Here is a 24,702-nt window from a genome sequence, read left to right as displayed (position 1 = left end):
AGGGAGGTTTTTGCTTCCACGAGACAAATCTTAGTGTATAATATGCCTGAAAACACCTTGCTCCTCTGCTTTCACTGAGTTTCTCAAGAGCTGTTGAAAGCCCTTTGCCTGATGGTTTAGGGTAGGAGGCCGCTGTTGTTGCTGGGCTCACTCTGTCTCTGCACCACATACTGTGATAGGTTACACTTGAAGAAAGTTAGTGAGAAAATATTTTCTCATTTTTCTTTTCAAAGTAAACTTTGACTTGGTATTGTCAACTTTATGAATTCTTTATTATGGTTTTCGATATGCCTTCTCTAGAGAAATCTGTTGATATAAATAACATTTTGGAAGGCTTGGACTCAGTACTGAGAGGTAATTCCAAATAGAGGATAGGTCCAGGGTAGCTGCCACAGTGTAGGTAGGGGAATGATGACAGCATTTCCACTCCTACTGGTGACTAAGCCTAAGCCAGCCTAACCAAACACCTTCCAGAGTTAATTTAGGCCTTCTCAGCTTTTCAGCTAGCCAAAGTCATTGCTGGACCACAGAGGGAAATAGTGAAGTGTGTGTGTGTGTGTTTGTGTGTGTATGTATGTAGCATACGCAGAAGGTTATCATCATTATTCTAGAGAATCGGTTTGGGCTCTCTAGGGATCCTCATGAAGTGACTTGGTGGAACATCCTGTATCCCTCCTGAGTTGGGCGAGGTGCCTCACATTCCCAGTGCTTCCTCTGTACCACTCCATTGGAATAGAAACCACAGTTTGTGGGGTGGTTGAGTTTGTAGTCCTGAATCCCAAAAACCTTAATTTTGATTTCTCTTGGCAGGCTGAGGGAAAATACAAAGATGATCCTGTTGATCTCCGCCTTGATATTGAACGTCGTAAAAAACATAAAGAGAGAGATCTTAAACGAGGTAAATCAAGAGAATCAGTGGATTCCCGAGACTCAAGCCACTCAAGGGAGCGATCAGCTGAGAAAACAGAGAAAACTCATAAAGGATCAAAGAAGCAGAAGTACGTAAACCCTTGTCTGTTGCCTCATTCAGCCTCCTGAGTGGACTCCTTTGTCTGCCCCTCATCAGACTCTACGGCAGACCCTGCACACTGGAGAACAATTAGGGACAATTTTGCGTAGTTTCTTTTAACTGTCAGTTAAGTTCCCTAGATGAAAAATAGAACTTTTGAATGAAAATGGACATAATCCTTGTCCAAAGGAGGCCTCCTGGGAGACAGGCAGTTGATTTGGCTATAGGGACAGTGTGGAGAATCATGGGAATTCCTTTTGCTTTTGTTTTGGACATGTTCTTTGACATGTCCTTTCTCATCACAAATCATCTTGCGAAGGTTAGATTTTAAAGTATTTTATTTTTAAAACATTTTATGTTTTAAAATGGCTCAAAGTTGTTTTCAAGTAAAAACTGTTTGGCCAGAGAAACAGGGCAGAACTAGATAGGACAAGCTTGTTGATCTTAAATGCCTTTTAAACTAGTTTCACAGGCACTTCCAAGAGAGGTGTTCCAAATATTCTTTAAAACAAAGGTAGCATTGTTAAACTTCATAAGGCAGCATTTATGCCAAGGTCTTGTCTCTATTTACATTTTTGAACGTTCCATGACTTTTCAGTCATGCGCATTAAAAGTTGCAGAATTGAAACCCCACGCCTTCCTGTGGGAAGCAGCACTGCTTTGTGTTCCTGAACTTTAGCTGGCAAGCACTTTTATATCCATTTTTTGAAAACAATCCTTCGAAATAAGCGAGACAGTTAGTAGACTATCCCTTTTGCCTGTTTGAAAGAAAAGTAAGCTCATATCTTCTGTTTTTCTTTGTCTACCCTTGCGCTCAGTTAACATATGCATTATGAGCCCTAACAGCTTTCAGGGCTATCCACAGATAGAGGATCTGATCATCCTCAACAGGAAATGGAAGCTGGTGGACAGTAGTCTTCTCTGGTGGAAAGGGAGTAGGACCCTTCAGGCCTTTCAGGCCTGGACTTGGATTATTGATCCTGATTTGTTTCCCTGGGACATATTTCACTGCCTCTGACTTGCTGTGTAACCTTAATCAAGTTTCTTGCAACTCTAGTATTTTGTGATTGGGTCAAGAAGAAAAATGGTAATTCTGCCACTGTTTTCACTGTATGCAAAAACTCTTTCTCATATGATTGAAGAATTGCATACCAGGATCACACAACTAATAAAAGGCAGTGTTGGGACTCAAATCAGGATTTTTGGAGTCTTATTTTTGAAAAGCTCTTGAAATAGTGCTGATTACAAGAATCCGATGAGAATAACTTAGAGCCAGTAGGATTCAAATATTTGTCTTTGATCTTCTCAAATGTTTGGGGGTTGGGGTAGCTGTGGGGGTGGGGGGTTGGCAAGGTGCTTTTCATAATGGAGGAGGGTAATGATAGGTTAGTAACACTTGGCTGGCTTCTCCCTGTAAGTCCTGTACTCCTGGGAGCTGGCTGTTCTGCCACCTTAGAGGTGGCTGATACCCTCCTCCACTACCACATGGCAGGACTGGCCCCAACCTCGAGTACGTATACAGTGACTCACTGTATTACTCTAATTTGCCCCTGGTCTGTAATTTCCTCCAGATGAAGGGACAGATGGGAAATAACTCTAGGAAGAGTTCTGCCAGATCCTAGGCTTAATGACCTAAACCTGTTTGAGCGCAGTGGAAAGTGGGAAGAGTACAGTGGTTTGTGGAGTATTGGTATAATTAGTGCTAGGTTTGAATCCAAATCTACCTAGTTCTGTCACCTGTACCTCCTGTCTCTAAGATGGGGAAAATAGTACTGAAATCATAATTGCCATTTACTATATGCGTGCTGTGTCAGTGTAGAGTGTTTAAGCACATTGTTTTTTCGATCTTTAGAACAGCCTCCCAAGACAGGTCGTAGTCTTGCATGAGAAATAAAGCTAACATAAAGTTGAAACAGATGGTAATGTAAAGGCTCGCCCAGCACCAGACCCTCTCTGGCTCTCATGACAGTGTGTGTCTCCTTTTGTCTTTCCAGTTCATGCACGCGTATTAGACTGAGCTTCCAGAGGCCATGCATGGACTGTGTTTTGTCCCTCCTCCTGTATGTGTGTGTCCCATGTTTATCACAGGCTCAGACATAGATATGTCAGTGAGCATGGCTGAGAGAATTGGGAGGAAGCTCCCCAGTTCCCTGGGTGGGTGTGTTGAGGGTGAGTTGGTTTTCCGGGTTGTCTTCAGTGTTCTCATCACAGACGCTCTTGATTGCCCTGTGCTCCTTACTCACGAGCCCGCAGACAAGGACTGTACCCAGAGGCCGCTTGTGTGTCCACAGGAAGCACCGGAGAGCGCGAGACCGGTCCAGGTCGTCGTCGTCCTCCTCCCAGTCGTCCCACTCCTATAAAGCAGAGGAGTACACGGAAGAGCCCGAGGAGAGGGAGGAGAGCACCACGGGCTTCGACAAGTCAAGGCTGGGGACCAAAGACTTCGTGGGCCCAAGTGAGAGAGGAGGCAGAGCCCGCGGAACCTTTGTAAGACTCTGCCCCCGCCCTTTCTTTAAGCCCTTTCTCCTGCTAATTCTAATTATGTGCTTATCAGAACATTTATTTTGTTACCCTTGATACGGGTGATTAGGTCAGTAGACCCTAGAATCTGTGGTTTCCCATTCCCCAGGCTTTCCATTTTTAATTTTTTTTTTTTTCCCTGTTCATAATCACTTACCCAGAAAGCCTCTTAGGGCTTCTGGTCTGAAATTCCTCACTTGTTTTAACTCCTGCTGTATGTAGGAAGGCCCTTATGGCATTATCCCCTGTCTGGGCTATAGACTTGAGATAAACAGAACGGGAATAGGTAAAAACCAGTTAACCAGCATATTGACTAGAGGACAGCAGAAAAGTATTTGACTAGAAGACAAGGAGTTGTTTTTCTCCATTCCTTACATGGACCCTTTGTTCCTTTCCCCGTTTATTGCCATAGCAGTTTCGAGCCAGAGGAAGAGGCTGGGGCAGAGGCAACTATTCTGGTAACAACAACAACAGCAGCAACAATGATTTTCAGAAGAGAAGCCGGGAGGAGGAATGGGACCCCGAGTACACACCCAAAAGCAAGAAGTACTACTTGGTATGTGTTGGGATAACCAGGAAGGGCGAAGGGGCCTTTGACATACACAGTAGCTGGCAGTGAGGCTTTGATTGATTTTTCCAGAACTGTGTGCAGGTATGGCACTGGTTATGTGTATACTTGTGGGCTGGTAGAGTTCTGGCAAGATGACTGTTCTCTAGAGAGGCAGTCCTGACCTTGAAAGTGTTATCTAAGATGTTTATGGATTCCAGGATAAGCAGGAAAGGTTGCTCTTGCCTTTTTGTCTGTTTTTACTGCGCACCCACCCTAAGCTTCCCTTCAGCCTTTACAAGAGATAGAACTATCACCTTCCCCAGAGGCGGCAGTTACACCTTGTCACGCCCTTGGACAATATGGGTAGGAAAGACAGTTCTCTTTTTGAGGGAGGGCACCTGTCTCCAGAATGAAACACCACTGGAGCTGGGCTTTTATAGGCTGAATTACTTGGCCAGTGAGAGAGCTCTATTGCCTTGCTGTGTTAACAGCAGGCTCAGGTCCAAGCAGATGTGACTGAGTGTTGTAATAACCAAGGTAATCTTGCTGCTGAGTCTGATCACCCATGAGGATTGACCTGGAAATAGGAAGCTGGGAAGCAGGTTGCTGTGTAAATCACTGTGCATAGCCAACTTCACGTTTCTGGGGCTTCTAGAAGCTACTCTGATACTCCGAGAGGACTCTTGAACCTATATCTAGGAAAATGTTGGCTGGACTGGGCCCAGGATAGGTACTGGAGTGGGGCTGTTTAGGGGAAGGATGAAAGGCCGTACCCTATCTGTCCCTGAAGAAGCATTGCCAACCAGATTTCATTTAGGCTAGTGAAGAAGCAGCTGGCCCTTTAGCTGAACTAACCCCTCAGGAGCCTCAGGTACTACTTGTGTGGGTGGAGGGTTCAGATTCTCTGAAGTCATGGGGCTGATGAGGTAACAGTGACTTTTCAAAATCCTTTCTCATTCATTCTTTCATTGGTTCCCTCCTCCTTTCTCATGAGATCATCAGAACAGGGATTGAGTTAAAGGTTTTGTTTTGTTTTCTACTCTGCCACACTGCCTTCTTGCATAAAACTGAGAAAGGAGGAAAGATAGGAGACAGGAGGCTGGGTTCTGGCCTTGCCTTTGCCAGTACTGGTCTGAGACCATGAGCCATTTGCCCTTGGTCTCACTGCCTATTCTTGGCTGAGGGGAGGCTTGGGAGAGCTGGATAAGACTCCCAGCTGTGTGTGTGTTCTGTGTTGCTTCCTGTCTTAGCTTACAGACAACTCGGATCAGAAAGAGTTGCATGTTTCGGGGTGATTGGCTTACACCTGCGCGGCACGCCCCCCCCCACCCCCCCCCCCCCCCGGCCCCGAGAGAATGTGTTCTAAATAATATGGAGTTACTTAAAGTTCCCCTGGCTGTTTTCTCATCTGCATAGTGGAGGGTTGATAATGATAGGGTAGGGTAAATGTGAGGATTAAATGAGATAATGTAAGAAAAGGTCTTTGAAGATTTTATCATCATCATCATTACAGTGCCTAAACGACTGCCTTAGAATTCAAGGAACCGAACTGAATATTCTCTTAGATCTGAATCAGTAGCATTTTTCCAGTGGGGACAGGGAGGAGGACAGGACATAGGTTTGTTTGGGAAAGTCACATTTGGGTAGGTGCAGAGGAGAGGCTGCTCTTGTTTACTCTGGCATTGATGACAGTTTTCCTTTTCTTTTAAGCATGATGACCGTGAAGGCGAAGGCAGTGAGAAGTGGGTGAGCCGGGGCCGGGGCCGAGGAGCCTTCCCTCGCGGTCGAGGCCGGTTCATGTTCCGGAAATCCAGCACCAGCCCCAAGTGGGCCCATGACAAGTTCAGTGGGGAGGAAGGGGAGATTGAAGACGATGAGAGTGGGACAGAGAACCGAGAAGAGAAGGACAATTTACAGCCGACAACTGAGTAGCGGCCACTCTTGCTGGGAGCCCCTGCCCGATGGAGAGAGGCGCCGGGAGACGGCTGGTGAGGAGCTAAACAGAGGAGCCTCAAGAAGATTCTGAAAATCCCACCCCTACCCCCCACCAGCCATGCAAAATATCCTACAACTGCCGAAGAGCATCCTGGCGAAGAGCATCCTGGCGTCCCACCAGACAGAGGCAGCTGGCCTGGGGTCAGGCCCAGCTCTTGAGCAGAACACACCATGTTGGGCTTTAGCTACGTGTTTCTTGTTTATTGTTGGTGTGTGGGGTGGGGGCTGGGGTAGGGAGGGCAGAGCGATAACTTGGATTTTGGTTTGTTCCCTGTTAGAAACCAACAGTTTTATTCTTTATTTCATTTCATTTGGAGCTGAGGACTAATTTGATTTTCAGTCTCTTTATCCTTATTTTAAAAGCCCCCTTTTTTTATTTTTTAGGCATATATAGGTAACATTAGCAGAAAGATTTAATTTGGGCAACTTTGATTCTTAAAAGAGAAAACAAAGCATGTGAATAAATATTGATGTGTTCACCTCAGTTTGGGACCAAACTGCGTGGGTCTTTGTAAAACTAGGTTTTGTATGTCGAGGAGGAGTTCAAGGCCTTTCTGACCACCTTGTGTTCCCCTTTTCTGCGCAGCCATGTATCATGTGGTGTTGCTCCTAACCACACCCCATGTGCGCACCTCCCCTCCCCCCAGTATTTTCTGATTTCTTGTGGGCTGGGCTTCCCCTTCTCCACCAGCAGCTCCAGTATCCCAAACTTTCTAGTCCTGCTGATCCTCTCAGCAACAGGGGTGGAAACTGGATGGCAGTTTCTGGTCTGTTTTCTAAGAAACTTCTGACTTCTATTATCTTTACAAATATAAGATGAGAAAATAATTTTTTCAATATTTTTTATTAATCTTTTTATAAAATGAAAAGAAACTCCTATGATCGATTAAGGAAGGTGGTTATGGCTGGGTGGTTTGTGGGGGTTTTTTGTTTTGTGTTTTTTTCTTTTTCCTTTTTTTTTTTTTTAAACCTTAAGCTTTAAGTTGAAACATTCTCCGATGTTTGGGGGGAAAACATCCTCTTAAAATTGGTCCTTGTGCTTGCCTTCTGGGGAGGCGGTCCTGAGCAGGTGAATCATATGGCATTTATGCATATGTTATATGCGGACTGCACCCACCTCTTCCCCCCCCAACCTTTGCCTCCTGGGTTGTTATGCTACTTTCCCCTTACTTTGCTACATTTCTATAGTTAAGTTGGTTTTACTTGAATGATTCATGTTTGGGGGGGGGGAATGAAAATACCCTTAAAATTTGTTTCAACTCCTCCTGCAAATAAAAAAATAAATGAAGTGGCAGATGCAAATGGCTCTGGTCATTGTCACCCTGAGTGGGTGTGGGTGGGTGTGGTGGGGGCAGGTGGTGGATGTCCCCCCATAGCAACTTCAGGGAACCAGAAAGATGAAATGTCTGCGGGGCTGGGCCCAGACTCTTGCAGCCCCATCCCCTCCAGCTGCACGCGAGATTGTTCTGGGAGGAGCCTCAGCCAATCTGTGTTGGGTAATAACTCCTCATTCCCATTCCAGTGATTTTGCTTCATATCCTGTTCCTTAGACACCCTAGGAGAACCAGATTTTTCCACTCTGGTGTCATTGTAAGCAAGGACTTTGGCTTCCAAAGCAGTGGGGCAGGGGTCAAGGGGTGTGGATGACAGGCTTGGCCTTCTGTGTGTTCACCACTAAGCAGGAAGATGATCTGAAAGTTAGCCTGGCCCACCTGGGACTGGCACTAACCTTTGCCAGCTCTGGCCTTGGCTGTAGGAAACCACGAGCCTTGAAAGCTCCCGAAGTTGCCTTCCTGTCTTCCTCTGAGGAGAATCCCGTGGTGTTTCCTGAAACCAAGCTAGGCCCCATTGGCCTGAAGAAAGGGTTTTTAAGCTCTTCCTCTCCCCTTGAAGGGACTACAGGGAGAATACACCTCCCAGGGAAAGCAGCAATAACTTTGTGCACACTGAGCAACCACCCACTGCACCCATCCAGGACCCGTCTAAGAGCGGTTGCTGCCTGCTGGGGGCCCCACCCTGGTATGCTGTCGACTCCCATGCAGCTAATAACCAGGAGAGGGTAAGCCAGGGACGGTTCTGTGCCAGTGGCGAGTCGGAGACTCAGCCAAGGCTAGGATAAGGAGGGGAGGTAGTTGGGCAGATAGCTTGTCGGGGAGCTGTGACCCCAGCACTGGCCAGAGGTCCTGGAGTCCTTACCCATAGTTTGGGGGCCGAACCTGCCGATCCGGGCCGCCCCCTCCCACACCCACTCCCTGCACCGGAGCCCAACCTATGGGCTTGCGTCTCCGCCTCCTTGGCTTCACAATCTCGCGGCTAGTCCCAACCTACCTGGACCCAGCACTCGGCTGCTAACGCTACCACACCATCCTCCCTGCTCGGCTCCGGAAGGAGCCCCGGAAGCCATGGGTATGTGCAGAGGGTTTGGGGTGGCTCTTCTGCCTGGAAATAGCCTTAAAAGCCTACACCACTACTACGCTCTCTCGCTGTCCACACTGGGTCCGGGACTCGCGCCAGGGCCAGTCAGCCCCGACTGGGCTCTTCTGAACCGCGTGCCCGCGCCATCCTCCGCCCGCAGAGGTGCTGGTCCTAGCCGGTTATCGCGCGGAGAAGGAGGAAGAGCTGAGCCTGGCGCCTGGTGACGTGATCCGGCAGGTGTGCAAGGGGCCCGCACGGGGCTGGATGCGTGGAGAGCTGGGAGGCCGCTGTGGCCTCTTCCCGGAGTCCCTGGTGCAGGTGAGGTAGAGCCGGAGGTCAGGCGGGGTTTCTCTGCGCGCTCCCCAGGGAGCTGAGAGCCCCTCTCTCAGTGCGCTCTTTCGCAGGAGATCCCGGAGACTCTCCGCTGCTCGGGGGAGGCGCCGAGACCGCGCTGTGCGCGCCGCCAAGGTGAGCGCGGGTGCACGTGGATACGCGCGCGCGGAGCCCCAGCGCCCAGGTTGTCCCCAACTCGCCTTGAAGGGCGCGGCTCTGGGCGGGGCTGCGCGGCCACGGCGCGACCCGTGATTGGTTCTCAAGTACAATGCTCCGCCCTGGGGTGGGGCCTAGACGCAGGGAGGGTGAGAGCGCGTCCCGCCTCTCCCCCAGCTCCGCGGATTGGAGCGTGAGACTCAAGCTGCTTCACTCTCGACCGACACCAGGTTGCTCAGTCAAATTTCTGGGCCCCCGAAAATGGTGCAAGGCAAACTTCAACTACACTCCGGAGCAGGCGGACGAGCTGCAGTTGCAAGCTGGGGAGATTGTGGAAGTGATAAAGGAGGTGAGGGGATGAGGTGATGGATGAGAGGGGTTTGAGGGGAGACGATGGAATCTCTGAGTGAGGAGACATGGGTGCCGTGAGGTTGTGGGTGATGGAACTGATGAGGGGCACAGAAATGGGAAAGTGAGGGAGCAAGGGAGGAGAGGGGTCATCTGGGCAGAATCGGGGTGAATCAGGGTTTAATATTGCTAGGGAGACCCTTGGGGCAGGACTAGATGCCCCTGCGTCCTCCCCCCTTCCCAGATTGAGGACGGCTGGTGGCTGGGGAAGAAGAACGGGCAGCTGGGAGCCTTCCCATCCAACTTTGTGGAGTTGCTGGACAGTGGGCCCCCAAGTGAGACCTGGACCCTGTGACCCCGTGAACCCCTGTGACCAGACTACAATCTTCAGTGACCTGCCCCAGTGGCCTGAACCTGTGATCTGCACATCTTGCCCTATGACCCCTTTGACCTTTCCCATGACCTCAACTGCATTAGCACCCTCCCTAACCTCTCTATCCCCCACCAGGCCTTGGCAATCCAGACATCCCTTCAGTCATCCTTGGTCCCCAGTGGCCTCCCAAGGTAAAGTGGGTGGAGTGGGCAGAGTTGGTGAGTTCCTCTTAGGGGGTTGGAGGCTCAGCTTGGTCCTTCCCCTGCCCCCACTAGCTGAGCAGCCTGACCTATGACAGCCCTCCAGACTACCTGCAGACAGGTGAGCACCCCGCCAAAGGGTCCCTCAAAATCCTCTTCCCCAAGCCCCTGTGACTTGGGGGAGGGGGTGCCCAGGTAGGCTGATGGAGGAGGGAGCCTATGACTTGTGCAGGGAGGGGATTTGGCGTCAGTGAACTGAACTCCCCTCAGTCTCCTACCCCGAGACCTACAGGGTCCTGTTTGACTACCATCCTGAGGCCCCAGACGAGTTGGCTCTTCGGAGGGGTGATGAGGTGAAAGTACTGAGGAAGGTGGGCAAGACACAGGGCGAGGGAGGGCACGGGGATGGGGGATGTTGAGAAGCATGGGCTTAGGGAAGGAAGGAGCTTGGGGTTCTGGCTCATCTCCCCATGACCTCTTGCTCTCCCAGGTCACAGAGGATAAGGGCTGGTGGGAAGGAGAGTCTCAAGGCAGAAGAGGACTTTTCCCGGATAACTTTGTGCTCCCACCTCCCCCAGTGAGTATGGAGCCAGGGACTCTGGTGGCAAGGGGCAGGCCACTCTGGACAAAGCTGAGGGTGGTGGCACTCGCTGGACACAGCTGAGGGCCACCCACAAGCGAGAGTGGACCTAGAAGTGTGAGGGCTCCTCTTCCGATTCTGACACTTTTTTCTGCGTAGATCAAGAAGCTGGTCCCACGGAAAGTGGTATCTCAGGAATCAGGTGGGTGCCCGGGAAGCCTGGGACTGGGGAGTGATTTCTGGGAGGCCCACCAGTCCAGGTGCTCACAGACACCTGTAGCTTCCCAGTGGTCCAGTGCACACCCTTAAGGAGGTACCTCCCCACGGGTTAAAGCCCTGGTAGGAATGTCTGGTGGGTCCGTGTTAGGACTGTGTCACTTCGTGTGTGTTACTACGTTCCTGTTCCTCTGTCCTGAGCTATCATTCTCGTTAATGACTGTGTTTACATTTGTTTCATTTTGTGAGGAAATATATGGATCAGTATATCTGGGCCTTTGAGACTTTATGTTCACGTATCTATCAAGTGAGTCAGAGAATAGCTCTGTTTATGTGTCAGTGTATCTGTGGGATGTGTCTTTATGTTTTAATGTAATGCACACAATCCAAAAATATACGTAACGTATGTGTTTTAAAACTTAACAATGAACACCCATGGCCGGTCACCCAAACCCAAGAACTAGAATTGCCAGTGGTTTGTGTATTCCTCTTTCCCTTCTGCTCCTCTCCCCACATCAGAGGTAACCAGTAACCACTATCCTGAATTTTGAACAATTCCCTGGAGTTTTTAGGTGTATTCATTTATGTTCTATGCCTAAACGAGGTATCATTTAATATAGTCTTATTTTGAGTTGTATAAAAATGGTATCATATGTTTATGGTTTTCTTGTTTCTAGTCAATATTATGTTTCTAAAATTCACATCCATGTTGTGTGTAGATGTAGTTTATTTATTTTTCTTTTCTTTTTAAATATTTACTTGGCCGCTCCAGGTCTTTGGTGAGGCACTCAGGACCTTCAGTTTTCTTGTGGCACTCAGGATCTTTTAGTTCCAGCATGCAAACTCTTAGTTGCAGCAGGTGGGATCTAGTTCCCTGATCAAGGATCGAACCTCGGCCCCCTGCTTTGGGAGAGTGGAGTCTTAGCCACGGGACCACTAGGGAAGTCCCCGTAGTTCATTTGTTTTGCTGTGTTGTTTACTATTCCTTGTAGGAATTACCGCAATTTGTGTATCTGGTCTATTCCTGGTTGGACATTTTCACTGTTTATAGTTTTCACTCTTATGGTGCTGCTATAAACACTGTCTCCCAGCATACAGGTATAATGTTTCTCTAGAATATGCTAGATAGCGCTGCTAGGTAGTACAGTATGTGAATATTCAGCTTTTACGAGGTAAAGTCACATTGGTGTTTCCAAAGGACTTGTACACTTCACTCCACCATTGGTGTATGAGAGCATACTGATCCAAACCCTCTTAAATGCTTGCTATTATCAGATTTCATTATTTTTGTGAATCTGGCACAAAACAGCATCTCGTTGTGGCCTTTGTTTGTATTTCCCTGGTTAGTGATAGCTGTTGAGTTCGTTATATATTCTGACTATGGGATGCACATGTTATAGATAGTTTCAGTTTATGGCTTTTCTTTTTTTTAATGAATAGGAGTTGTAAATTAAAAGAAGCTTTTTTGAAGTATAGGTGATTTACAATATTCTATTAGTTTCAGGTGTACAACATAGTGATTCAAAATTTTTACCTCTTTTACTCCATTTGAAGTTATTGTAAAATATTGGCTCTATTTTACAATAATAATAAATCCTTGAAGTGAAGTGAAGTGAAAGTCGCTCAGTCGTGTCCGACTCTACAACCCCATGGACTACACAGTCCATGGAATTCTCTAGGCCAGAATACTGGAGTGGGTAGCCTTTTCCTTCTCCAGGGGATCTTTCCCAACCCAGGGATCGAATGCAGGTCTCCCGCATTGCAGGCGGATTCTCTACCAGCTGAGCCAAGAGGGAAGCCCAAGAATACTGGAGTGGGTAGCCTATCCCTTCTCCAGCGGATTTTCCCAACCCAAGCATCGAACCAGCGTCTCCTGCATTGCAGGTGGATTGTTTACCAACTGAGCTATCAGGGAAGCCCAATAAATCCTTAAAGCTATTCAATAATAAATCCTTATAGCTTATTTATCTATATGTCATTTTTTAAAAGTAGATTTCTCATATGATCTAATTTTTAAATTTTATGATCTAATCATATGAATGATCGATCTGTGATATTTGTCTTTCTCTGGCTTCACTCGGCATGACAATCTCTAGGTCCATCCGTGTCGCTGCAAATAGCATTATTTTGTTCTTTTTTATGGCCGAGTAATATTCCATTGTATATATATACCACATCTTCTTATCCATTCCTCTGTAAATGGACATTTAGGTTGCTCGGAGTAATTTTAATACACACCTATCAGTCTTATCTTTAATGATTGGTAGGTGTTTTTATTGTTTAAGAAATCCCTTCATGTCTGAAGTTCAGAAGGACAGTCGTTTATATTTTTTAAAACTTGTAAAGGGTTGCTTTTCATTTTTAAGTGCTTTTGTCTATGTAGCATTGATTTTAGTGAGTGATCCAATTATACTTTTTTCCATATAGATTATCACTTGTTCTAGCACTATGTATTATTTCTGCATGTGAGTTTTATTGTGTTTTTTTGAAAATTAGATATCCCTTTTCTTCCTGGGCTATAGAAATATATTGCATCTGTAAATCCTTAATACTTTTCCATGAAGACAGTCAGTTTCATCTGTGAGTAATGACAGTTTGGCTCTATCTTTTCACTTCTTACAACCTTTTTAATTTCATTTTCTTATTTTACTTTAGTGGCTAGGATTGTAATACAGTATTGAATAGAAATAGTAATACTGAATATCATTACTGTGTTCCTGATTATAAATGAAATGCTTCAAACTTTTTCCCTTTCACAATGATATTTGATGCTTAGATCTTTTGTAAGTGTGTTTTTGTCTGATTAAGGAAGATCCTTTCTATTTCTTTTACTTGGAATTTTTATCAAAAGTGGGTATCAAATTTTCCATTGTTTATGTGAATTATTTGAAATGATTAAATGGGTTTTCTTCTTTAATTTGTCAATATAAAGATATTTGTAGGATTTTCTAATACTAAGTCACCCTTATATTCCAGGGATGAATTCATATTGGTCATGGTTTATTATTTTTTTATGTGCTATTGGGATACCATCTCAGTTTTTTTTTTCCCCTTCAGATTTTTGCATTTATTTTTTACTGTCTTCATCTGATCATCAGTCCTGTACTGGCCCCTGAATGAGTTAAGAAATATACTTTTTAAAACAAATTATTTGTTTATTTTGGGGTCTTCATTGCAGCACATGGGCCCTTCATTGCTGTGGAGGGGTTTTCTCTAGTTGTGGTGAGCAAGGGCTACTCTCCAGGTGTGGTGTATGGCCTTCTCATTGCAGTGGCTTCTCTTGCTGCAGAGGTCAGGCTCAGTAGCTGTGGCACACTGGCCTAGTTGTCCCCCAGCATGTGGGATCTTCCCAGGCCAGGACTTGAACCCTGCATGTCCCCTGCATCAGCAGGCAGATTCTTAATCACTGGCCCACAGGGAAAATCCCAAGGAATATACTTTTTGGTTTTTTTTTTGTCATATCTTTAAATATCTTTTAGATCTTACATAAGATGGGAATCATCTTTCTTTGAAAGCTGATAAAATTTGCTTGTAGATTCATCTGGTCCTGTTTTCTTCTGTTATGGGAAGATTTTAAACTACTTTAGTTTTTTTTATAGTTATAAGCAAGTCTGGCTTCTGGCTAAAATTCTTTGTTTCTTTTTCTTCCCTGCCCCACCCTCTGGCTTAATGGAACACTTTTAGAAGCTGGAAGCCCACAGCCAGGAGCTGAACTGGCCGTGTCCCCGTGGCGGGTCTGGGGGAGGGGTCTTTCCCTGCTTCCTCTCAGCTGCCGGTGGCCTCTGGGTTGTGGGTGCGTGGCTCTGCTCTCTGTCTTGGTCTTCACAAGGTCTTCTGCCCTGTGTGTGCCTGTCCCGATTTCCCTCCTCTGAGAAGGATACCAGTCACTGGGTTAGGGTCCACGCTAACCTAGTATGACCTCTTCATGACTTTATTACATCTACAAAGACCCCTTTACAACTGTTCTCAGAGGAAGAAGAAACCTCACACCTTAGGAGATGCATACAACTAGCCTTCTGGCTCCTACTTCCTGGGTAACCATGGTTGACCAAAAACCTCATGAAAATTCTTGAATCGGTTCTAGTGAGTTATATGTTCAAATTATCCATTTAATCAACATTTTCTAATCATTTATATAATGTTTTCTATAATATTCTCTTATAATCTTTTTAATCTCATCTGCATCCGTAGTTACATCTTTTCTTCATTTCTAATAGTGTTTATTTTATATTTTCCTCTCTCTTTTCTTATTCAATCTGTTAGTATATTCTTATTCAGCCTCCTGTTAAAATATTCAAATACTTAAAAAAAAATTCTAACCATTTTTAAGTGTACAATAGTGTTAACCATATGCACATTGTTTTGCAAAAGATCTCTAGAAATTACCTTTGTTTTTTAACTCTAGTTTGCAATTCTTTTTCTTTGGTGATATATTGATGAGTTTAGACTATATTAATCATAATTATTTAAAAATATTTTTCAATTATTTTCTTTTTTCATGTTTTACTTTTTTCATTTTTCTGAAATTTGTACTTTATATTTATTTTGGTGATTGCTCTTGAAATTTACCAGATATATTTAACTTTACAAGTCTCAATTCAGTCTTAACCTTTCTCCTGAACAAAACCTCCAACTATTGTTTTTTAATTATTTCTCCTTTCAATTCTGTTTTTTTTTAATATATATTTTAAGTTTTGTTTTTAGGGAATATACATTTGTAATTATTATCTCTTCCTGATGTATTCACCTGCTTATCATTATAACCTCTCCCTCTTTGTCTGCAGTAATTTTTCTTGTCTCAAAGCTAGTTCTGTCTGATATTAACATTTTGGTACTATTATGGTTACTATTCGTGTGATATATCTTTCTCCAGTCTTTTATTGTCAACCTATTTGTGTCTTTGAATCTGTTGTCCACAGTATGTAGTTGGATCTTGTTTTTTTAATTCAGTCCGACATTCTCTGCCTTTAAATTGGGGTGTTTAGGTCAGGAGTTAGCAAAATGTGGTTTATGGGTCAAATCTAGCCTGTCATCTTTTTGGGGGAACAGGGGTGAACAGCTTTACTGAGATAAAATCACGTACACTTCACTGGTGTTTAGTATAGTCATAGTTGTGCGACATCACACAATCAATTTTAGAACATTTTCATCACCCACTGTACTTTAAAAGAAGTTATGCATATATTTGATTGTGTCGGGTCTTGGCTGTGGGATGCAGGATCTTCGATCTTTGTTAAGGCATGCGGACCTTTAGTTGCACCCACAACTCTTAATTGTGGCATGTGGGATCTTCTTCCATGACCAGAGATCAAACCCAAGCTCCTTTTATTGGGTGTGCAGAGTCTTAACCCTTGGACCACAAGGGAGGTTCCACCCGCTATACTGTTTAGCCATTATCCCACCAGTTTCCCCATTCTCCCCTCCCCATCCCAAGACAACCACTAATCTTTGTCTTGATAGATCTGCCCACATTTCATATACATGATATCATATAATATATGGTCTTTCTAATGGGCTTCTTTCACCTAGAATAATATTTTCAAGTTTCATCCATTCTGTAGTATGTATATAATTCATTCCTTTCTATTGCCTAATAATATTCTTTTTTAAAAAATATTTATTTTTATTTATTTTTTGGCTGCCCAAGGTCTTAGTTATGGCACACAGGATACTTTAGTTGCAGCATGTGGGATCTAGTTCTCTGACCAGGGATCAAACCTGGGTGCCTGTACTGGCAGGTGGATTCTTATCCACTCTGCCACCAGGGAAGTCCCGGCTATAAACTTTTGTGTACAATATTTTATGTGGATATGCTTCCATTTCTCTTGGGTATATACCAATGAAAGAAATTCTTCCAGGGGAAGATCCCCTGGAGAAGGGAGTGGCAACCTACTCCAGTATTCTTGCCTGGAGAATTCCATGGACAGAGGAGCCTGGTCAGCTACAGTCCATGGAGTCACAAAGAGTTGGACACAACTGAGCAACTAACAGAGACACTCACACACACACAATCTATTTTTGAGAAGAACTGGCAGGCTGTTTTCCAAAGTGACTGTACCATTTTATATTTCTGCTAATAGTGTATGAGGGCTCCAGTTTCTCCACATTCATACCAATACTTGTTATTATCTGTCTTTTGATTGTAACCATCTTAGTGGATGTGAAATGCTATCTCATTGTGGTCTTGCTTTGCATTTCTCTGAAAGCTAATGATGTGGAGTATCTTTTCCTGTTTATTGGCTACATGTATACCTTCTTTTGAAGAAATGGTCCTTTGCCCAATTTTTAGTTGGGTTGGCTTTTTACTATTGAATTGTGGGAGTTTTTTATATTTTCTAGGTAAAAGTCCCTGATCATGTATGATTTGCAAGTATTTCCCCCCATTCTTTGGGTTGGCTTTTCACTTTCTTGATGGTGTTCTTTGATGTTTAAAATTTTTATGAAGTCACACCTACCCATTTTTTCTTTGGTTGCTGTGCTTTGGGTGTCATAGCAGTGAAACCAAAGCCAAATCCAAAATTGCGCACCATATTGATTGAGTTCCGTTCAACCGTGGCAGTGAAGCTGCTGACCCTTCTCTGTCCCACCCTGTAGGACGGCCACGTGGACCAAGGCAGCAGGGACTGGGGGGAGGAAGGGAGCAGGCAAGAACACCATCAGGCACAAGTACTGCTCAGATTACTTTACACCTTTGGTCAGTATCCAAGTGCTGAAATGGTGGTTTGTCACTTTTAATCCAGCTTCAGAGTTGCTGTGTGGGGAGAGGGTTTATCTACCTCACTCAGCCATAGTCAAACCCTGCTTCTGTTACCGATTCCTTTTAACACTGCTTTCAAATTTTCACTCCTTGTCTCATTCTACTTCTGGTTTACTAATTCTCTCTCTAGCTTTTATCTAGGTTTAATCTGCTGTTTAACCTATACGTTGCATTTTATTTCACAAATACTAACTCATTCCTTTTAACATTGTTTTCAAATCTTCCCTCCTTGCCTCATTCTACTTCTAGTTACTAATTCTCTCTCTAGTTTTTATCTAGGTTTGATATGCTGTTGAACCTATACACTGCATTTTATTTCACAAATGCTATTTTTCATCTCTAGTAGTTCAGAACTCTTTTTTTCTCTCCCCGAAAAATCTGCTTGTTTATGCCTCATGGCCCTTTTGTTGCATGCTCGTCCTTTATTTCTTCGGATATATTATGCATGACTGCGCTGTTCCCTTCCTGACACTTCCAGTATCTGCTGTGTGTTGCGTTTGCTGGGTCCTGCTCTCGGTGGTCTGCCCCCTCGTGTGTTTCAGGATCTTTGTATACCATCCCAATCTGTGGGAGTCTGGCATGCCTCCGTAGGGAAAACACTTCCAGAGAGGACTTGCTTTTACTCCTGCCAGCAGCCAGAGGGCACCAACCAGCAGCGACCACTGCAGTCCTCCGGAAGAAGGTGGTGCTAGGTTCTCGCTGCTCTGTAGCTACCGCGCTGTGGGCCTGTGATGAGCCAGGGGAGCCATACCTGGGCCACCTGCTCCTCCTCACAGTTCCCAGGCTCTGTAGCCACAAAGTAGGGCTGCCCTCTCACTTCCTTTGTGGCCCCAGTTCCTCCCTTTTTTTGTGGATTTCTCCTACCTCTATGCCCAGTGGTGCCTTAAAATTGTATCCAAAAGCAGGATATAATTGCTGTCTAGTGGGAGGGTCCCACAGAACACCGAACCAGCCATACCACAAGAAGCTGGAGTCAAGATTAACATTTGACTGTAAGTAAGCACCACTAAGCACCTCACGGGTTAAGTCACTCAGACCTCACAGAACCCTTCAGGATGGGTATTCTTGTTATCCATGTTTCATGGGTGAGGACACAGGGCACAGAAAGGTTAAGTTGCCGGCCAGGTTCCCACCCATCTGGCAAGTAATAGAGCAGGAATTCCAAGCCTGCTGTCTGGCTGTAGGAGCCATGCTCTCGCCCACTGCGCCCATAATTGGGGGATTCTGTTTGTATCTGGGTGTGATACCGTGTGTGTAAGTCAGCTTCAGCATGCCTGCTTGTGCCTGGGTGGCGGTTTCTGTAGCTGTGGAGGTGAAAGTCACTTGTGCGACTGCCTTCAGATGCTCACTGATGTCGCCTTCTCCTTGTGGCCTTCCCTGATCACCCCATTTAAAATTATACACCCCTCCCTGCTTATTCTTCCTCAGTACGACTAATAAATCTCTGGCGTGCATGCTAAGTTGCTTCAGTTGTGTCCAGCTCTTTGCAGCCTTATGGGCTATAGCCCACCAGGCTCCTCTGTCCATGGGCTTCTCCAGGCAAGGATACTGGAGCCCTCCTCCAGGGGATCTTTCAGACCCAGGGATCAAACCTGCGTTTCTTTCATCTGCAATGGCAGGTGGGTTCTTTACCATTAATGCCTGCTGGGAAGCCCAATAACTATCTAATGCACTACTTAGTTTTTTTTTTTTAATATTGATTTGTTTGGCTGTATCCGGTCTTAGTTGCGGCATGTGAGATCTTCCTTTGGTCATGTGAGATCTTTCCTTGCAGCACACGGGTTCCAGAGCGCAGGCTCAGTCGTTGTGGCGTGCAGGCTTAGTTGCTCTGCAGCACGTGGGAACTTAGTTCCTTGACCAGGGATCGAAACTGTGTCCCCTGCATTGCAAGGCTTAAGCACTGGACCGCCAGGGAAGTCCCCATAGTTTACTGCTTTTGTGTCGGTTTCTCCAGTAGAACACGGGCCCTCTCTGGCTGCTGTGGGGCAAGCACACCGTAGGCAGGGTGGGTGCAGCCCAGGCCCAGGTTGGAGGCTGCTGCAGTAGTTCCTGTGAAGATGGTGTGACTTGATCTAGAGAGCTTAGTCATGGAGGTGAGGATGTGTTCAGAACAGACAGGACTTACTGATGATTTGTGCATGCGGCATAAAGGAATAGAGGTGTCAAGGAGGACGCCTCACTTTGTCATCTGAGCGGGTGAGTGGGTGAGATGGGGAACACTGGGAAAGGGCCAGATTCCGAGGACAAGGAGGTTGAGAAGCCAGAGGTTAGCTCTGCTAAGTGGAAATACTGCGAGGGCCATCGGGTATGAATCTGGAGTCCAGGGAAGAGGAAGGGACTAGAGATGAAAATCTGGCAGTCGTTGACTTATTGATGATAATTAGACTCATAAGACTGGATGAGGTCTCTTAGGGAGTACACATGATAGAGAAGACAGAGGAGGGAGTGTGGACTGGAAGCGAGGTGGTTGTTGCCGTGGTCCAGGAAGCAGAAGAGTCTGAACCAGCCGTGGGTATTAAGCTGAGTACAAGTCAGAAAAGCATAGATTAAAAATCAGCGGGATTTGGAGCCGTCTCCCCACAAAGCCTCCCTGGCAACTCTTTGGGGTGTTCCTGTGGTCAGTGTCCCCAGAGCTCCCAGCAGCCGGTCAAATATGATTCATCTCCTGTCACTAGTCCCTGGGCACAGCACAGGACAGGGTCAGTGACTCCGAGATGAAAGGAATGAGTGAGTGAACAAATGTCCCTCTCCCCTCCTAGCTCCCATTAAGGAATCCAAAAAGATGATGCCCAAAACAGTCCTCCCTACAGTCAAGAAGCTGGTGACAGCTCCCACTGAGCCCAGCAAAACCAAGTAAGGAGTGGGGTATGGGGGAAGGAGGGTGCAAAAGAAATGCTGCTCCCTGCCTCCAGCCCCGGGTCTGATGGGGACATGTTTCAGGCCATCTTGGACACCCAGCGGAGACGGTCAGAAGCGCCCCTCCCGAAACTCCAGTAAGTCTCATTGCCTCCCTGCAGTGGGGTGAGCCCTGGGGTGGTTGTGCTAAAGGGACAGTGATGGGGAGCGGCTTGGGGTCCAAGTAGGCCTGGATTCCTGAGGGTCTGCTCTCATAGGCTCCAACAGCAGTTTCCAGCCTGGCAGAAAGCGATCCAAGACGCAGGCTTCCCAGCAACGCCCTGCAGCCAGTCAGGTGAGGGGCACGAGACCTGGGACAGCAGGGATCCTAGACAGAGGCTGGTTCCCAGGGTGTGGCCTCTGCAGGTGAAGGATCCCAGGCTGAGGGGAAACAGACTCAGACTATCAAGGCCCATCCCTTGGCTGAGTCCACACCCCCGTCACTACAGGATGAAAAGCAGAGCCGCCTTACAAAGGGCCCTCGTGTGAATAAAACCCCAGTTCTGAACAAGACCACCAGCCCAGAGAAGACACCAACTCTGGATAGGGCCCCCAGACCAGAGAAGACCCCACCTCCAGATAAGACCCCTAGTCCAGAGAAGACTCTGTCTCCAGATAAGTCCCCTAACCCAGAGAAGATCCCACCTTCAGAGAAGACCCCCACTCCAGAGGAAACCCTAACTCCAGAGAAGATCCCTACCCTAGAGGAGACCCCAACCCTGGAGGACAAGGCCCCCAGTCCAGACAGGGTCCTTTCTGTGCATGAGGCCCGGGTCCCAGAAGTCCTACTTAAAGATGAGGCCGCTGGTCCAAAGATGGCCGCTCCGGGGGATGAGGCCCCCACCCTAGGAAAGGTCTTGACCCCGGAGCCTGTGCTCTCTGAAGAAGCCTCCGCCGGAGACAACACTCAGCTCCATCACTTCTCTCCGGAGGAAGACGCCCCGCCAAACGCCAGGTCTCTTGAGGCCAGTGAGGCTCAATCCCAAGAGGAGGTGCAGACGCCAGAGGAGCCCCCCCTCGGCCTGGTGAAACAGCCCCTGGAGAGGAGGGTCAGCTCCCTTCTCCAGTCCGAGTCCAACCCCAAGTCAGGGTCCGCGCCTGGCCTTGAGAAGGCCCACCCTCAGGAAGAGGCGACAACCCTCCTGGAGGAGGCACTAGCGAAGGCTGAGACTACCCCCAAAGAGGAGGAGTCTCCCAAAGAAGGGGTGCCCTCCAAAAAGGTAACCCCTGCTCAGAAAAATGCAGAGCCCCAAACGCCCCCAATCCTGCACTCCTCGACCCCGCCAAATCTCACAGACCGCAGAAGTGACGGAGATGACATGTTGGGGATAAAGGACCAGGTGGAGGCTTTAAGGAGGTCCCTGGAGCAGATGGGGGTGCAGCTGGAGTAAGTGGGGAGAGGTGCAGGGGAGGCGAGGGGTGCGGGCTCTAGGCTTGCCCGGCCCACCCCTTCCCCTGGGTCTCCCGCGTCCGCAGAAAGAAGCTGACTGACATCTGGGAGGAGGTGAAGAACGAGAGGGAGAAGCGCCTACTGCTGGAGGTGGGTGGGGTGCGAGGCGGGAGGCGGCGGGGGGCGGGGGGTGGCGGCTGGCCCTCCCCTGACTCCCTCTTCCCACTAGGTTCAGATGAAGCAGAGGGACCGGGGCTCCGTCCACGCGCAGACGCAGACGCACTAAGGGTGGGCCCGGGAGGGACTGCGGCGGGACCTGGAGCGAAGCCAGGCTCCGGCCACCCACGTCCTTGCACACGTCTTCGGAAAACGCCGGAAAGTAAACTCTGCAGTGTACGCGCGCCACGCCTCCCCGGTCTGTGCGGGGCGGGGCCTGCGCGGTGGGGCGGGCGCTCCCGCTCGCGTTCTTCTCCGCCGTCCGCATTCCTGGCAGTAGCTCGCGGGCACATCTGGCCAACATGTGGCTCCCATTACGGTTCCCAAGGCCTGCGCACGGCTATTTTTATCCACCGGATGGCGGGGGGAGGGTGTCTCCTACGGACGCGAGCCCCCCCCCCCCCCCCCCCCCCCCCCCCGCCTCCGCCAACGCTGGAGAAATGGCAGGCAGTAGGGGCCCTGGAGGGTTCGGGGATCTGCCCTCGGGCTGGATTCCGGAATCCAGCTGTGCGCCACGGGAGGGGCCGGCCTGCTCTCCAGCCCAGACCCCTCCCAATTGGTCTCACTGCCCTTTCAGAGGGACTCATAGGAATGCAGTGACGGACACGAACTCCATGGCCCAGCTCAGGCACACTTGGTTACACTGGGGGTAATAGCGCCTTACCGTCAACGTCAGGGTCCCGAGGCCTTGTGTGCATGTGTGTCTGTGTGATTGAAATGATGCATAAACCCAGGGCATTTGTAGAGACAGGGGCAACCTGTACCCAGGCGTTTCCGGGTAAGGAATGCACTTTAAGAAATGCAGTTGATTTGTGTGCGTGTCTGTGGGTGCAGCAGGCGTGTGTTTTTGCCATGTGTGAAGTGAATGCAAGTATGTGTGCCGAGGTGTGAGTTGCATGGAAGGAGGTGGGCTGCCTGGTAGAGGGATCTCAACCCTAGGTACCCCGACATGGCAAGAGCCTGGGGGTTACTAGAAGCAGAAGGAGACTGAGTCACTGAGAATGCAGCTTTCATTGGTCACGTCACCTCTTAACCGTCCCCCAGAGAGGGGATGGGGACCCTGCGTCCTACCCTACCCCCAGGGCCTTCTGGCTGGACTAGGGAAGGGTGTCTCCCAGAGGGCCAGAATCCAGGCCCGATAGCACCAGGGGAGCCGTGGGGGCGGGGCCTCCATAGCACCGTGGGCAGGGGGCAGTCCAAAGGTCCTGGGGCAGCTCTGAGCCCCTACGCATGTCCTGGACGCTGAGCACCTTGCAGCGCAAGTGGGCAGGTCAGTAATAGTGCATGCGGCCCAGGGTGCCCGTGCCCGTGGGGCTGGGCCCCAGCGTGCCGGTGCCCAGCAGGTCAGGCTGTCCGGTGCGCCAGATCTCTCGCAGAATCCGTTCCCGTTCCTCCAGCCGCTGTGCCCGCTCCAGCTCCTCCGCGGAAGTGAAGACGTTGACGCTCAGGGGCCCGTCGGGCTCCGCGGACAGCTCGGGGCCCGGCAGCGTGTCGTCGGGGCCCAGCCGCGTCACCGTGTCCTCCTCGTCGTCGTCGTCCTCCTCGTCCTCCTCGGCCTCCAGGGTGCTGCTGCGGGGGTCCCGGCGCGGGGCGGGGCCACGGGGCCGCGGGCGGGGTGCACAGGAGATGCTGATGACTAGCAGGCACAGGGTGAGGAGCAGCCCAAAGCAGACGCCCAGCACGAAGTAGAGGCCAAAGCTCTCAGGGTTAGCTGGGGGTCAGAGGGCGGAAGTCATGGAGGGGGCCTGATGCGCAGGGGTCATCCCATCTCGAAAAGACTCCGGGAAGTTTGGAGGGGGCAAAGACAGCACCCCCTATTTGAAGGACCTTAGTAGCCGCCATTGGGCAGTCGGGGGAGTGAGGATAGCGGTGGGTGGGAATAGGTAACTGGCTAAGCGGGGGGTTATAGTCAGTGGCGGGGAGGAGGGGAAGGGAGGAGTGGAGGGGGGCCTGATGGGGCGGGGAGGGGTCCGTGTCCCGGGGTCTGCCCTCACCGCGGATGTGCGCGTAGGCCGCCAGGCTGTTGCTGAGTAACTCCATGTCCCTTCGAGGGGCATCCATGCTTCTCTGGGGGCGCAGCTCCCCTGTCAGCCTGCGAGGTCAGCAAGGTCAGATCCTGCGAGGTCAGCAAGGTCAGATCCTGCGCCCTCTCTAGAGCCGACCCTGTCCCCGCTTCCTCCTCGGGGCAGCTCCGCTCCCTGGAAGGGCAGCCCCAGCCAGGTTCCACCCTGGAGAGAGCGGCTTCCTAACTTCCTTGCAGACTTGGGCCCTGGCTGGGTGGGGGTGGGGGGTGTCCTTCCCCCGGGCGCGGACGCCCCAACAAGCTGAGGGACCGGGGAGTGAGCCGCAGGAGGCTCCGCCCCCTAGTGGGGTCCCCCAAAGAAGCCTGCTTTCGCCGTCCGCGAAGCGCGATGGAGGAGGGAGACGCGGGCGCCTTCCCACTCCCTGGGCGGGCTCCGGGAAGGAAAGCCGCCTCCCTCTTCCATCCCGCCCGCCCCGTGGGGATCCCCCGGCCCGAAGGCCGGGGCTCACTCACCGTCAACGTCCCGCTTGCCTGCTGCCCGGCCCCGGCGCGTCCGCGGCCGCAGACACCCGGGGCCCGGCCGCTCCCGCCCCGTCCGGTCCCGGCCGCCCGCCCGCCCGTCCGCCCGCTCGGCTCCCAGGCCGCAGCAGCGCGGGCCGGACTCGGGCTGCTGGATCGGCCGGCGGAAAGTTTCCTCCGAGGAAAGAGGAGGGACGGGACGGGACG

At 49.1% G+C, this 24,702-nt stretch overlaps 3 protein-coding genes across 8 annotated transcripts in view; 2 read left to right on the top strand and 1 right to left on the bottom strand.

The window, feature by feature from the left end:
- Positions 1 to 7,376, top strand: part of THRAP3 (thyroid hormone receptor associated protein 3) — a 68,653-nt gene extending 61,277 nt beyond the window's left edge. For 3 of the 4 annotated variants that reach the window (XM_052636798.1, XM_052636800.1, XM_052636799.1), the window contains 4 exons: positions 811 to 998; positions 3,301 to 3,496; positions 3,942 to 4,085; positions 5,790 to 7,376. In XM_052636798.1, coding sequence (XP_052492758.1) covers positions 811 to 998; positions 3,301 to 3,496; positions 3,942 to 4,085; positions 5,790 to 6,011 — 750 coding nt within the window. In that variant the 3' untranslated portion in view covers positions 6,012 to 7,376. The remainder of the gene's footprint in view (positions 1 to 810; positions 999 to 3,300; positions 3,497 to 3,941; positions 4,086 to 5,789) is intronic. The other variant, XM_052636801.1, reaches the window with a different exon arrangement.
- A 1,100-nt stretch (positions 7,377 to 8,476) lies between these two features.
- On the top strand, positions 8,477 to 22,084 carry SH3D21 (SH3 domain containing 21). The gene is made up of 16 exons (XM_052638082.1): positions 8,477 to 8,480; positions 8,650 to 8,807; positions 8,894 to 8,957; positions 9,209 to 9,327; positions 9,571 to 9,661; positions 9,835 to 9,890; positions 9,975 to 10,020; positions 10,170 to 10,270; positions 10,390 to 10,476; positions 10,639 to 10,681; positions 20,212 to 20,305; positions 20,393 to 20,445; positions 20,566 to 20,642; positions 20,797 to 21,734; positions 21,824 to 21,887; positions 21,967 to 22,084. Exons 1-16 carry the CDS (start codon positions 8,477 to 8,479, stop codon positions 22,021 to 22,023), a joined length of 2,052 nt encoding a protein of 683 aa, XP_052494042.1. The 3' UTR covers positions 22,024 to 22,084.
- Positions 22,085 to 22,952: 868 nt separating this feature from the next.
- Positions 22,953 to 24,572, bottom strand: EVA1B (eva-1 homolog B). 3 transcript variants are annotated; one of them, XM_052637789.1, is made up of 3 exons: positions 24,490 to 24,572; positions 23,948 to 24,045; positions 22,953 to 23,664 (listed from the first exon to the last, which is right to left on the bottom strand). In XM_052637789.1, exons 2-3 carry the CDS (start codon positions 24,012 to 24,014, stop codon positions 23,225 to 23,227), a joined length of 507 nt encoding a protein of 168 aa, XP_052493749.1. In that variant the 5' UTR covers positions 24,015 to 24,045; positions 24,490 to 24,572; the 3' UTR covers positions 22,953 to 23,224. The 3 variants fall into 3 exon arrangements, with proteins under 3 accessions (XP_052493749.1, XP_052493748.1, XP_052493747.1); XM_052637788.1 differs by having other exon boundaries at positions 23,948 to 24,069; positions 24,490 to 24,527; XM_052637787.1 differs by lacking the exon at positions 24,490 to 24,572 and having other exon boundaries at positions 23,948 to 24,170.
- Positions 24,573 to 24,702: the final 130 nt, after the last annotated feature.

This window comes from Budorcas taxicolor, chromosome 3, assembly GCF_023091745.1.
Source record: "Budorcas taxicolor isolate Tak-1 chromosome 3, Takin1.1, whole genome shotgun sequence".
In the NCBI taxonomy this organism is placed as follows: Eukaryota; Metazoa; Chordata; class Mammalia; order Artiodactyla; family Bovidae; genus Budorcas; species Budorcas taxicolor.
The sequence above is the reverse complement of the archived record's forward strand: the minus strand, read 5'-3'. Positions and strand labels throughout refer to the sequence as shown.

Excerpts from the sequence above, each read along its gene's own strand:
- SH3D21 (XM_052638082.1), top strand. Across the intron at positions 10,682-20,211 it reads AGTGGTATCTCAGGAATCAG|CTCCCATTAAGGAATCCAAA; the intron begins GTGGGTGCCCGG and ends CTCCCCTCCTAG. Across the intron at positions 21,735-21,823 it reads CAGATGGGGGTGCAGCTGGA|AAAGAAGCTGACTGACATCT; the intron begins GTAAGTGGGGAG and ends CCGCGTCCGCAG.
- EVA1B (XM_052637789.1), bottom strand. The coding sequence starts at position 24,014 with ATGGATGCCCCTCGAAGGGACATGGAGTTACTCAGCAACAGCCTGGCG. Across the intron at positions 23,665-23,947 it reads GGCCTACGCGCACATCCGCG|CTAACCCTGAGAGCTTTGGC; the intron begins GTGAGGGCAGAC and ends TCTGACCCCCAG.